This window comes from Micrasema longulum, unplaced genomic scaffold (assembly GCF_059751315.1).
Source record: "Micrasema longulum isolate JH-2025_06_02 unplaced genomic scaffold, ASM5975131v1 h1tg001030l, whole genome shotgun sequence".
Lineage (NCBI taxonomy): Eukaryota > Metazoa > Arthropoda > Insecta > Trichoptera > Brachycentridae > Micrasema > Micrasema longulum.
In genome coordinates, this window is record NW_028278218.1 from 25,690 (window position 1) to 41,018 (window position 15,329).

Here is a 15,329-nt window from a genome sequence, read left to right on the forward strand (position 1 = left end):
TGTCGCATTTGTAGAGGATTTTTCGAAAAGATAGATTTTTTTAAGAAGCAAAATAGTCGAATTTGTGACGACATAATGAGAGAAACGTAATTTCGAATGATTTGTAAATCGCCATATTCGTGCAGATCACCCCAAAGACGTTGCTGTACCTCACTTACATTACCATGTCCAAGTGGGTGGTTGAAATTCTATTATTACAATTGATATTTTATGCAGCGTCATTTTTTGTGTAAATCACCTAAGAGGCGTTGTAAAATAAATATCCCAACACGTCTTGCAACTACAGAGCATAAAGGCATATTTGATGATTTTTTTTAAAATTTATTTTTATTTTTATTGTTCAAAAAACTTAGATTTAAAAAAAAACTAATGTTGTATTATTTTTTGTAAAATGTTCTTTGAACCGTTGATGTATAAATAAATATTATATTGTGTCTTATGTGTAAAACTAAGAAGTTTGTAAAGATTACTAATCTAAAGACTATACGTAACACAATAATGGTCATCATTTCCCCATCGGCACTCAGTGGTGCATAGGGCACTGCAGTGAGGAACTTCAGCCCTACAGGAAATTAGATACAAAAAATGTTTTCTTGCGCGCGGTAAAAAATAGAGTATTCAATTGTACGGCAAAGTTTCTTGAAAATGTAAGAAAAAAAATATTTTAATAAAAACGAACTACTTTGAACGACGTCACTAGTTCACATGAATCAACCGATGATAAGAGAGTTATGAAAGATTTCCGGTTTGCTTGCCGTCAATCGACCAATCATTGAGCAGAACTGATCGAGAATATGCGGAAGAGAACCTCTGACGCGGAGTTTTTTAAGAAATACAAAACTTTAAAAAATCATAGCACTGATAATACGAGTACGATATATATGATTTAAAAAATATATTTTTGGCTTAGTTTAATAGTCTATTAACAAATATTTTTTAAAAACCACTGAACTTCTTCATTGCAGCGTATCTAGATCATTTATGTTACATGAAAGGTAAGGTGATCAGTCTTACGGACCCAGGGCCAGATAATGAACGCTATCTCTATCGGTACATGCCGAGATGGTATAAAGTAAAATCGATATTTATTTCCGAAAATGTGTATATTTGCATTGAAATTTAAAGTATCTTCATCGGTAACCTGTCATTGAAAATGATTTTTTTTTTAAATGTATACATATTGTATTCGTCATACATAAAACGTAATATTACTTTGTAATTAAAATTGACGATAAATGTTAACATCCCATCGGAAAACGGGCCCAGGACCTCAAAAATGGTAGGCTAACACGCCAACCACTGCTCAAAGAGTGGGACTTATTTCCAGACGTTTCCCTTTCAGCATTTTTACCTGAGAGTAGCCATCGAGTCAAAAACGAGTTCTGAAATTCGTTCGAAAGTTCGAAAATTTACTACCACCGGGTGATCTTCTTGTTATTACGAAGGAAAAGCAACTTCGCACATGGCAAGAATATTGGGTAGCTTTCGCCCAAGCCAAGGGTAGACATCTTTTCCAACTGAAGCCAGAGTAACAGAAAAGCCTTGGTTTTCCAAAGTGATTCTAAACAAGTTTGAGACATCCTCCATATGCAGAATGCGCATTGGGCACTGCTACAATGGTTCTCACCTGCTCAGAATCCACGTCCGGGACTCTGCCATTTGCGAATGTCAGCTCGACGAGGAAGATTTAAACCATGTTTTTTTTTGGATAAATGATTGTTATCCTGATTTCCTATCCGACCTCTCTGATATTAATATCCCATTTCCTAATAATATTCTAACTCTCATGTCCCCACCCAATAAACGTGTATTTAAAATTCTATGTAAATATCTAGTTATAAATGGTGTCAGGCTGAAAATATGTTATATTACATGTGTAAATATGTAAAAAATAAAACAAAAAACTCGACACTGGCCAGAACTCTCGATTTGAGAGGTGGAAAGGCCATAAAAAACGAAGAAGAAGAAAAGTACTGGATCCTTTTCACACTCATTTAAGTGTAGTCTTATCCGCCCGGACACATAATAATGGTACGATGAGAATGATTAGTGATAAAAATTTTAATATATTTTTTTATACACGATGAACCACCTTAATTTTTTTTTTAAATGCAATAAAATTAACTACCTTACTACTTCCTCATTTTCCCAAACCTATTAAATGAAAACTATTTTAATTGTTTCATTACAACGAGTAGTGGAAATGAGTGTATTTATCATTATGTCTTCATTATAGGTATATAAATTGAGTGCTGGAATACACGAGTTTGGTAGAATGAAAAAACATCAAACGTGCCGACGGGATTCCATAACAATGGGTAGGTACTAGGATTGTGTACGGTACCTACTTTCCAGCGGGACCCACGGTATAATATTTATGATAAACTCACGCGGACCGACTGCATAAGAAAACTTTGTTTATTACGAAAATTTTCAAGAAACATGCTACACATTTGCATTCTGAAACATCAGTCCGGCTGTCGGTAACATAAATGAAGTGTTAATAATTCAACATACCGGTTATTGGCTCCTCGAGATTGTCCAAAATGGTTACAGATCTGCTTTCGAAGATATTCTTAACATTACTACAAGAAACTATGCCGCTGTTCGCAGCCGCGCTAGATCCGACACTCGAGAACACAAAACACAACAATAAACACAATGTCTCCGATCCAGTGAGGCTCCTCGCACCACGCACATTCGGAATCAAACAAAGTTTACGCCAAAACATTGCACTCGCAGACATGATTGCATCCGCGTCAAACACTCGAAAAATAAACAAAGTCTCGTTTTCTAACACAAAAACAAGACGAAATCCAAAGATGTGAGAAAAAAGAGACTATCCTATAGCGCGCACTGAATACAAATCTATTTAAATGAAGTTAATTCCATTATTTAGTAAATAAACTAAAAAAATAAACGTCAACAAACTCGGAGGTATCCGACGCGACACGCGCGCTCGCCGACGGAACAAAAGTGAATAAAATTAAATTGAATTGTGGTGGCGCTAGTGCGCAAGACGAAAAATGCACATGCACCAGTGTTGCCACATTCAAAATATGTTTCTTGACTTTTGACACCCGCAACTAACTTCGCACTCGTTAGCCATATGATAAAAATATAAAAACATACGTGTATAATCTTTGGAGCTGTCATTTTCAGCTGTCCACCGAGATTATAGTTTCGCGAATGAAAACGGTGCAAAATTGCGCGCTCATTTTTTTTTTCTGAATTTGAATTAGAACTATTTAATCAATTAAAATGTATTGCTTATTTAAGCGCAGTTTTTCAACATCTAACCGATTGTATTTCAAAAAAGTGTCTCATGTACTTTTTGATATGGATGGTGTTATAATAGGTAAGTTTTATTGAAATATTGTTTCGAAATACCATTATTGCAAAGGTGGTAACTATTTAAATTTCACAAGCTGTTGACACTTTTCATAGTTTTATTTTATGCATTTTGCTTTCGTGATTTTATTTTACCTTGAATTTATTTACTTAGAATTGGAGGTCAATTATTAATGTTACGAACTAATTCATTTCCTGTCACTTATTATTCTTGAATTTTTATTTCGATCAATAAATAACATGGGTCTTCATCCAGTGATGCTTCCAATTCTTGTCTTCCAACTTTTTCGGTAAGCCGGAACATTCTTTATCTTTATCTTCAACATCAAAATCATTATTTTTAAAGCATCAAAACCAATATCTGCATGCTGTTTCCAACAGACCATGGTCACCGTAAGTCTCCACAAGAATTCTATGAGCTTCAGCTGCAGACTTTAAAAAATTAAAGTAATACAGTAAAATTCCACGCAAATTTTATTTTTTGGCATGAAATTTGACACGTTTAACGCCATGAAAAAATATTTTAGTTGCAATTTGGTGGAATAACATTTACTGCCATTTCAAGCTTAATGGTGAGCTTCACGATGAAGTTGGCTGTAGTATTGCTAGATGTAAAAAAGCTAAGCTATCACCATCTGTCGGGAAAGAGCGAAAACTTATTCAAGTCCCCATTATAAATTTGAATTTTCAAAATTTATTTTATTTATATAAAAACACATATTACAAAAAAATAATAACATGTCCCTAACTCTATGAGGCCATCAGCCCTGTGTTGAGTTGGGATACAACTCAATGGAAAGTGGAAGCATGCATATTATTTAAGAATACTATAAATAAAAACTATTACATAAACTTAAATTTTGACGAACATCTGGACAACACGCTTAATAGTGTATAAATCTATGCAATGTCTCGCAGCAGTCTCCTGCAATGATCTCTTCCCTGAGACGAAATCCAAACTTGTACAATTCTCCTGAAAATGGCTTTTATTTTGGAGAACTTAATATGTTCATTAGGGACATTGAACACTCTTGGGGCCACAAAAGAGAAATTTCTCAAAGTTAATTTTTTAAAAGATTTTTAATTTTAAAGTAAACATACAAGTAAAAAGTCTCGAAGATGTCGCGAAAGCGATGAAACCAATCACTGGTTATTTCAAATTTTTCAAGTCAAGTATCACTTGTGTTTTATTTATACGATAAATAAAATAAAAATAAAATGGTTACAACAGTGTGAAAGTAAATAAATAAATTATTGACATGTTGAATGTTAATGATTATGCAAGTTGTACGTTGTTGACATTGTACAAATAGCAGTCTTGACTTACTTATTATTGCGATATTTCAATTAGAATATAATTACATAATTAATACATATTGACGGTGGAAAAGAAGTTCCTAAGGGACATGTAGCAGATTCATAGAAAAGCCAATTAAGTTTTTCTTAACTAATAAAAAAAATCATATATGCCTATTATTTTGGCATGGTTCCTACATAATTTATTAATTTAAAAAAATGTGAAGTTTTTTTATTCATAAAAAAATACCTTTAATTAACTCTTCTGTTAAATTGCCCACATTTTGCTAAGAAACTTTTCCCTGTTTACCCTTGAAATATGTAAATGGGTTTAACTATTTTTTACTATTTATTATATTATTTTCATTTAATTTATCTTTTTGAAATTCCTTTGTGAAATGTCTGTTCCATACGAATGTATTCAATAGATGGATACCATTCTAATAATAGACTAGATGTTTGATTGTTTATCAGTCAAATCAGTAATATTTTATTATGATTATAGGTCACAAAAGCGTTTTACAAGTTAATCTAATTTTAATGTAGAATTTTTACAGTGTACGTAGAGTAAATGATACTATGATAACTTACCTTCATACATACATATTTTTTAAACTACTGGCTAATACTGAGATTACTTATCATTAATCCATTGGAACATAATACACACATTATTATCTGATTATTTTATATATTTTTCAACTGACAGCGTGTGTAAGTTTAAAACATTAAGGACATTTATGTGATTCAAAGTTATTATAGCTTATCTCTAGTTATTTTAAACCATACATAATATAATAATCCATGACATCAAATTGATATATTACTTTTTTAGTCGCTCATCTTTGCTAAAATTTTATTTATTTTTGGCTTTACATTACTTATAGCCATATAACCTACGGTAATATCTAAACCTGTGCTCCACTGTGGTCAAACACCAACCTTTATTTAGAAACTAAATATTAAATCTTTTGGATGTTTATAACACTAACTTTGTAGTTCATTGTTATATTTTAAAGGAATAAATAAAATTACTTGGTTTTATGAACCACCTTTTTTATTTATTGTCACAACTGACTAGTTTCGGCAACTCACGTTGCCCTCTTCAGGGTTATATAATAACTAAATAAACTTATGTAAAAGAAACAGTGGGAATAGTGCTCCTTTAAAAGAAATGTATACATAAAAAACTTATCTCTAGTAATCAAGCACTCCTCTCTCCATAATTCTGTAATCAGTAATCATAGATTTCAAAGTATATTTATATAAACCTCTAGAAAAACATGTTTCATAAGTAAAACTGCTTGTACTAAGAAAACTAAAAATCATAATCCCATATTTACATTTCTTCAATCCTAGTTACTTAACAATCTTTGCTCAAATGCTTGGCACTCATTCAAGGGTCAGTAAGTCAGAAATAAACCATTCACACACTCACCACACACAATCACATTGCTTTCTGAAGTATGATATTGACACTTCCTCTTTAAAATATTTACTTCCTTATATGTATCTATTTTTCTTGGCTTACTACCATTTGTTGAAATTTTGAACAGTATGTATTTTGAGGGTGAGTGGGAAATCGGAACAAAGACAGCTAAGGAAGACTTTTCTAAAATTAGATCAATCAAATCTTCAAATATTTGCATGATATGTATCTGCGTAAAGGCCATCCATGATTTAATGTAATGTTTGGATATAAATTGTAACCTTGTATTTAGGAAGTTTAAAGTTCTAATTAATATACAATTCATCATGATCGTAGAACAACGACACAAGTGATTTTCTTTAATTTTACATCAGAGCGGTTATTATTTTTTTTTTGATTTGATACTCGGCTAAGTTAAATATATTGATTTTTTTCTCACCTGGTATGTAATGCCTTTATATAACCTTTTCAAGATCAAATAAAAGTAAATGTCGCATTTTTCGCACATCTGTCATTGTTCTGGCGGCCTCTGTGGAGCAGTGGTTAAGACACTTGACTTAAGCACGGGTGGTTCCGGGTTCGATTCCCAGTGAGAAGACAAAAATTAAATTAGATTTTTCTCAAGCCTGGGTGTTCTGCGTTGTGATTCACTACTGTAATTGGACCTTCTGGCCTGTTTGTGGTGCGTTTTTTTTTTAATGTAATAAAAATAGTACCTGGACTGATGCCTAAAATGTAAGACTGGTCATCTTGCCTTCATGTAACAAAAAAAACGTCAAGATACGCTGCGATTGGTGTTCCAATTCAGTGCCCTATGCATCATCAGATGCGGAAAGGGAATGATGATGTCATTGTTCTACTATCATGACAAATTGTATGTCAGACCATTTTATTACAAGACACAAAAATATAAAATATAGACATTTGCTACAAGTGTACCTGTATTTTTTGTCTATGACTCATCATTCCTTTGATGTCAAAAAACATATCAATTACTACATTTTTTTTTGCAATTTAGGATGTGGTAACGATGAAGTTCAGTGCTACGGGAAATTGGATGGAAAATGTTTTCTCACATGTGGTAAAAATTAGAGCATTTAATTGTACGGCAAAGTGTCAGAAAATGTATCTCAAAAAAATAAAATTAAAATAAAATAAAATAAATTAAAATTAAAAATAATAAAAATCAACAACTTTCAACTACATTACAGGATCTTGTTAATCAACCAATCAATTACAGCGTTGTTATGTATTATGATAGATTGCCGGTTTCCGGGTAGCCATTTTTAAACATTTACATACTTTTTAAAGTATTTACTTACATTATTCCCATGTGACATCACGGGCGGATTGATTTCAAAATTACGAAACTTTAAAAAAATCAAAGCTATGATAATATGATACATAAAAATATATATGTATATATATATACATATTGGCTTAGTTTGATAGTCTATTAACAGATATAAAAAAACCTCTGAACTTCCTCATTGTAATTGTAATTTTCAGATATAAAAATAAATGGAATTAGAATTAAGATTTTTACTTTAAAAATATTGAGGCTGCAAAGAACTATGAATTCATTGAATATATTTATTTAATCAACAATAAATATTTACATTCTTAATTTTTAAAAAACATTTTAGAGAAGAAAATATGAATGTTTATAAACCCTAAGTGATGAAAACCAGTCCCTGTCTGCAAACATTTGGACAAACTCAAAACATTGTTCATTAAACCGACTGGTCCAAGAAGTATAAAAAACTTAAAATATTTTCCGACGTTGCCTAGTATGTACGTAAGAGAAATAATTCAGTCAGACTAACTTTACAAATATGTATAAGGTGTTTAAAAAGGAGGAATACGTAATCTAAAATATGATGTAAATCTTTCGCAATCATTTCCAGGCAAGGATTATAAAAATGTATTAAAAATTTGTTAATCACTACAATATTTTCTTATCTGTCGGCATATTAATAATTTGTTGATGAAATTGGTATAAACAATGATAATGCTTTTTATTAGTGATAAATAATATCAATTTGTTGTATTTTTTTCAGATACGGAGCACATTTATGAGAAAATAGTTGCGACAATCGCAAATAAGTACGGTAAGGAATACCCCCGCAATGTTAGATTAATGATTATGGGAACAACAGAACAGCGAACGTCGGAGATCGCGTGTCGTGAACTTGGCCTCCCGATCACACCACAGGAGTTTCACACACAAATGAAGGATTTAGGAAATGTCATGCTGAGAAATGCTCCTCTGATGAAAGGTGATACTTTGAAATAAAGAATGTCAGATATTAACTACCACAGAAAAGGGAATAAAAAAGCCTAGGCTTTGTACAGGGTTAAAAATCAATGTTGAAAGCTCCCTTAGAATTTTACATAATACTTGCCTTACCTACATTGTTTAAATTATGCAAATTTTTCAATAAACAAATCTTAAATTGATTACTGCAAAATTCGCTTTTTTTAGCAGCGTTCATTTAGCCATGTTCCTGTTGATATTATGTAACTTCACTTGCATTAAATAAACGGTGTTCTGCATCGCTGAAACTCAACACCTTTTCCCAGGATCCAAAAGACTGATTGAACACCTGCACGAGAGTAATATCCCTATAGCTCTGGCCACCAGCTCGGGTAAGGAGAGTGTGGAGGCCAAGACTGTCAAATACCTTCCTCTGTTTGACCGCTTCCATCACAAGGTCATGGGCAGCTCCGACCCTGAGGTGAAGTTTGGCAAACCGCACCCCGACATATTCCTCATCTGCGCTTCTCGGTTTAACAACGCTCCAAATCCAGAAAATGTAAGTTGATTCCTTATCTGACACAAAACTTCTCTTTCAATTCTAATGAATGATGAAAAGAATTTGATAAATGAGTCGTAGAGTTGCAGCTGCTCATGGAGGCTTTTTCTTTGTCACAGTCACAAGATTTTTAGCAGCGCCCTATGCGTAATAATATACGGACAACGAAAATAATTGTGAATATTTTTATTTAGGTACACTAATTGAAATACGTTGAAAAGCTCATCATTTTGGTAGAAATTTTAACATAAATAAGAATCGCTTTAAAAAGGAAATATAGAAGTCTAAGCAATCACAGGGCTTTTGAACTGTCAAACGTTTAAGTAATCACTTTACACTCTGTGCGACATTCTCTCAGACTCTTTACTTTCCATTTGTTCGAAGTCAATTAGAATTCGCATCTCCTGCTTGGAGCCCTCAATACAAAAAATACATTAACCGAATTGAATCTATACAATCAAAATTTTTATCGTATTGCAATTTTAGACGGTCGACTCAGAATACAGGTCCAGATGAATCTATAAACTTACCTAAACTCCAAACTCGAAGGAACATGGCTGATGCCATTTTTATGTATAAAACTTTGAATAACATGATAGATTGCCCTAAGATTCTGTTACTTATTAATTTTAGAGTCCCAGTAACGCAGACCAGAAACCAATCTCTTTTTAAAATTTCTAAATGTTCAACTAAATCTTTTCAAAATTCATTTGTAAATAGAACCTGCCATATGTGTAATCAGAAATTAAATTGTATTGATATTAATAACATATCTTTAACTTCCTTTAAAATTGAAATTTCCAAAAATAATTCAAGTTATGATGTTGCGCCTTGAATCCGCAGCCTATATTATGCAGGTTATGTGCAGTTCTGTATGTAGGCACATAATAAATGAACACTGTATGGTCAACTATAGTTGTATTATTTATTATAATGTGCAACTGTGTGACCAATATTCATTAACATTTCTAGTAATATTATAAGTTTTGTATGATTAGTTATTTTATGTTATGCATAATTTTTATGTGACAACATTAACAATAACAATATTATGTGGAAGCCTCTAATTGGACTTTATGATATGTATTTATGTTATGATTGATTCTCATAAATGTATAAATGTCTGTTGGCTTTCCAATGAAATAAAATAAAAATAAAATTCACAATTGATAAACTCTCTAGTGAGTTGAATCTTGTACTTGTCTACAGTAATTTGGTCATCCTCAAAAAATCGCCTAATTTAGGAATATATTGACTTTTTACTCAATCAAAAGTTTAGGTTTTAACCGAAACTAGAACTGAAGTCAAAATTTAGTTTCATTTTTGGGGTGAAAATCTGGTTTCGGTTGATCACTGGTATACCTGCTAACACATTTCACACCATTCTAACATTGATATTTCTTTGACGGGAGGTCATAAGAGTATAACCGCATTTTTGTTCATTTATATGAGAAAATGTTCATTGCGTAAACATGTACCATTGAACAATACAACTACTTAAAACATAAATAAACAGCTTTGTGCCTATTAAACATTGGTTGTAATGAAAAAAGTGTGCGCATTTGTGTCGTATTTTCAGTGGCACAAATGGTACAAGTTAGTCTCAGTAATATAAGTAAACTCATTTCTATCATTCATTGAGAGGTACAAATAGTATAAATTAGTTCTAGTAGTAAAAGTATACACATTTCTGTCCCATCTTTAATAATTCAAGTAGTATATCTGGAATATTTCTGTTATTTGTACAAGTTACTTCAATGTGCTTACACAGGTGAAATGATCTGTAAATAATAACCCATTTTACAAAATATGAGTTCAATAGCTAAATAATTGGGTTCATAATAAAGTTTTTTGCTCTCCTGAAAAGTTACAGTTTTGTAGCGGTACTCTTTTATCTGCCTATCAAAGATTTGTCTGTTTACTTTTTAATTTATATATTATTATTGTTTTATGAATAGTGTTATTAAAATGTATGCAACAAATTTAGTAATACTGAAAACAAATATCTTACTTCACAGCAATTCACCAGTTAGTTACTAAGTTAATCCTGATTCAATCAATAAAACTCTGTCTATTTGACTTTATTATTAAACTTTTAATTAAAATGTAAAGTAAAATAAATACTCTGCAAACTATTTCCAAACGTTAAGGTTATAGACTTTTGAAACATCCATGTTTGTTTCTTATAATTTTTCAAGCTTGTCCTTCTCATATTATTCTTCTTTTTAAACAGTACATACCTTGCAAACCTTTTGGTTTCTTTCAGTGTCTGGTGTTTGAGGATGCGCCTAATGGAGTAGATTCTGCTCTGGCAGCTGGTATGCAGGTTGTTATGGTTCCAGATCCAACACTAGAGAAGGCTCTCACAAAAAAAGCTACTCAAATTTTAAATAACTTAGAAGAATTCAAACCCGAAGACTTTGGCCTACCACCATTCAAATCGTAATTTGAAACAAATTCATAGTGTCGTTTTGCATTAGGCAAAATATCCGCCTAACATGATGTATTTTTTGTACATGCAATAACTAGAAATTCAATATTTAGCAATTGGATTTTTTTTATATGAAAATTGTAATTGGAGGTAAATAGTATTATGTGTAACTCATTTTGAAACAATTCATTTTTGTTTAGAAAATGCATAATTTAACTGCATATGTAAGTGCTTTTGTCAATAATCTTTGTCTTATGTAGTTTTAAAATTAAAATAAATTATTTTATATAGTGGTAAAAAAATTGTGAATTTAGTAAAAATTGTGATTAAGGATAGTATAAGTATAAGAGTAAAATATATTTTAAGTGATTAGGTTTGTTGCTAGATTTTAAATTCGTACAATCCCATTTGACCAAATAGAGAACGTAAAAATAATTTATTATTGTTATCAAAAACATTTTTCACTTTGTGGTATGACATTTTACACTTATTTGTTTATAAATTTGTATAAACCACCATTTTTATTGATAAATTAAATCATTCGGGAATTTATAAATTAAATTGTTTAAATTGCCCAAATTTCTATATTGGAAAAACTTCACGTAAATTTAAAGTTAGAATCAAAGAACATATAAGATGTTTGAGTAATAATAATTTTTCAGAATTCGCAAATCATCTTATATCCGAAAACCATGAATTTAATCAAGAAACGTGTGTAGAAATTTTGCATGTCAATAAAAATGGTTTTCGTTTAGATAATTTAGAACGATTAGAAATTAGTAAAGCCATTAATCAAAAACTTCAAATTATAAATAATCAATTAAATTTAACTTCGAGTCCTCTTTTAAAACTATTCCCGTTATGATTTATTTTTTCTTCTTTCTCTTTCAATTTTCTGTCTCTTTCATACAATATTTTATTATATAAATAGCAACGCGTGTAATTATAAGTTAGTTAAATTCCTGACGATGAGGTAGTAACCTCGAAACCGGTCAAAGTGTAATTAAAAAAAATTAAGTGGTTTATACAAATTTATAAACAAATAAGTGTAAAAACAATTTAACTAAACTGGCATTATTGAATGATTTAATGGCAAAATTCAGTTCTCCTAGTGATTTTTTACTACCTAATAAATTTTTTGTTTCATTTTGATTCTCCATATATTGATTCTGTTTTTAAATGAAAAACGTAACATTTGGAAGTTGTTGAGACAAATATATGGCTGCTTTTAAAATGGGTCATGACAAATGAGCCTATTTTAGAAATCTGTGATAGAAAGTAGAAAATTGTAAGAAATGTGACTACTTTTGACATCAATGAGGAAGTTCAGTGGTTTTAAAAAAAATAAATTATTTATTAATAGACTAATTAAACTAAGCCAAAAAAATTTTTTTTCAATTTTTATAAATCGTATTATCAGCGCTACGTTTTTTTTAAAGTTTTGTATTTCTGAAATAACTCCGCGTATGACGTCATAGGTTCATTTCCGCTTATTCTCATTAAGTTCTTCCCATTGGTCCAGAAAAAACAAGCAGACCGGAAATCTTCCATAGCTCTCAGATCACAGGTTGATTCATATGAACCAGTGACGTCATTCTAAGTAGTGCGTTTTTATTGAAATATTTTTTATTCTTTTTTCCATACATTTTCAAGAAACTTTGCCATACAATTTAATGCTTTAATTTTTACCCCGCGCAAGAAAACATTTTTTGTATCCAATTTCTCGTAGGGCTGAAGTTCCTCATTGGGACAAACATGGTAACTTTTGAATTTGATTGACACAGAGTCCTTTCTGTCATCTCTTTATATTATGAGTCATAAAAGTATTTAATTTCTCGATGACGAGTTTGAAACGCATTGTAAAACTGCAACTCTAATTTCAGTTGAGCAGGTTGAGTTACAGTTCTACATATTTATATTATCAGCAAATTTTATTTTAATGCTCATCTTTCAACAAAAACAATGACAAAATTGCTATATGTTTCATGTGTAGATATGGAATAAATTTATCTGTAGAGCTAAGGAGAGTGTCACATTTAATACAGAGCTGCTTACACAATCTAATAGATATTCTCACTCATAAAAAATGAACATAGTTTTTTTTCTAAAGGCTTAGTGCTACAAAATAATATTTATTTATAAAATATATCCATATTTCATTAATGCATTATTTAGTACAATCCATTACACGGCATATCAGCATTCAGAGTTGATCATAACCTGACAGCAAAATAATGTATTCAAAATGGCATAATTATTTCTATTTTTGTTAGCTTTATAGATAATTTTGTGACACTTCAATTACAGTAACCACCGTTTGACTTTGAGGTTTTGTTATTAATTATGAACTATATAACTATGTGTACTTAAATAATATTTTTCAAATTAGTTTAGGATTGTATTAGCAATTATTATGACAATAAACAGTTTATATTATACATATGTATATTTTTGTTGGCTTGTAGAATATGTACATATTTTTAGGTATCATTTGTTTAGTAGGAATTATATTAGAAAACCTTCCACAAAGCTGTTCGGTATGCTAAATATTTAAAACCTCAAATCAATAATAAATCCTCAGTCAGTTGATGTTGTATATATTTATATAGTATGTATGTATGTGGGGGATACATTGTTTAAGATATTGTAGTTACTATCAAGGCGTGATACTCCAAAAAAAGTAGCCATGTAATAGTAAGAATGATCGTAGTCTTCTCTCATCTTCAGTATTCGAGAGAGCTGTGAATCACTGCAAGATAGCACCAGTGTTTTTGGCAAAAGCTGCTTCTCTTTTTAAAAATTATCTGACTTACCCTGATGGACAAACAACTCGAGTGAAAGTTTTTCTTATCGAGGTTAGTTCTAAAAGTGCCTCTGCCAAAAAAGTTTATTGTTCAGAAGAGGATTTTTTTCTTTAGTTTCTGTAGCAGTTTTCCACACATAACTACCCAAGTCAACAAAGGCATTTCTTTCACCACTAAAAATGACAAGATTTTTAAATTCTGTAACCCACTTACACATAATGCACTTTTTACGCAAAAAAATCTCAAAACATTCAATGCTTATATCAACATTAGGGGTGTGCGGTTGGGTTTTTGATTAGGGAAAGAATTGATATATAGGTAATTGGTACATAATAATATACACTTCCCTTAAGAAATTAAAGACAAACTAAATATTATATACATATGATCAGAAATAATAACAATAATTTTAGATATCTAGCAATAAATTGTAATAAAGAAATCAACCAACTTTATTTACCATAATAAAAAACTGCTAAGAATTTCGTGGCTAATACTTTAATTTACTAAAATGCAGTGAAACCAAAATAAATATTAATATAAATCTTGCTAAAAAATACGACTTTTCAACAGAAAAGAATTGGTTATTATTTCAATGCGAAAAATCAATATAGTAGGTTATAATTTTTTTTCTTATAGCAAATAAACATTATTATTAATGTAATGTTTGAATTAAATTCTACATTTTATTTTGTATTCCTACTTTATCACAAAATAATTATTATAGTATGTTCGGTACCAAAATGGCATCTGCGCTGCGCGCGTTGCGGTCGCATCACTTCAAAACTACATGGAAAATGTACAAAAAATAATGTATCGGCATGTTTCGATTTCTTCCACAGCCAAGTGAGAATTTAATTTTTTCCATTGTTCTTTGCTTGAGATCGATACGCAGCCAGCCAGTAGCAAGGACGCGCTGATCAGTATGCGCATGACAGCGCTAACGAATGGATGTGCCTGGGGGTTATGTTGTTTTTTAACATTTTTTTATAAGGGGATAGTAAAACTACTCCACAATTTATCGTGATTATTTATAAAATTATTATTTGTTTATAGTAATCTAAATGTTAGGTTTTATGACTGATAATTTATTTACTAATCATGATATTTTATAAACATTATTTGGCTTAATTTAGGGGAAGCAATGGTTTCATGCGTTCTATGAACGAACCGCGCATGGTCAACATAGACATTTCTTTCTA

At 30.8% G+C, this 15,329-nt stretch overlaps 1 protein-coding gene across 1 annotated transcript; it reads left to right on the plus strand.

Annotated features, from left to right (window-relative positions):
- Positions 1-3,103: 3,103 nt before the first annotated feature.
- On the plus strand, positions 3,104-11,879 carry LOC148277460 (putative pseudouridine-5'-phosphatase). Its single transcript, XM_088232860.1, has 4 exons — positions 3,104-3,358; positions 8,137-8,355; positions 8,660-8,892; positions 11,159-11,879. The coding sequence occupies exons 1-4, from the start codon at positions 3,262-3,264 to the stop codon at positions 11,336-11,338; spliced, it is 729 nt and encodes a 242-aa protein (XP_088088986.1). The 5' UTR covers positions 3,104-3,261; the 3' UTR covers positions 11,339-11,879.
- Positions 11,880-15,329: the final 3,450 nt, after the last annotated feature.

What these genes read in the sequence shown, in the direction of transcription:
- LOC148277460 (XM_088232860.1), top strand. Translation starts at nt 3,262, where the DNA reads ATGTATTGCTTATTTAAGCGCAGTTTTTCAACATCTAACCGATTGTAT. An exon ending in TATGGATGGTGTTATAATAG is followed by an intron (nt 3,359 to 8,136) that starts GTAAGTTTTATT and finishes TATTTTTTTCAG; the next exon opens with ATACGGAGCACATTTATGAG. An exon ending in ACGCTCCAAATCCAGAAAAT is followed by an intron (nt 8,893 to 11,158) that starts GTAAGTTGATTC and finishes GGTTTCTTTCAG; the next exon opens with TGTCTGGTGTTTGAGGATGC.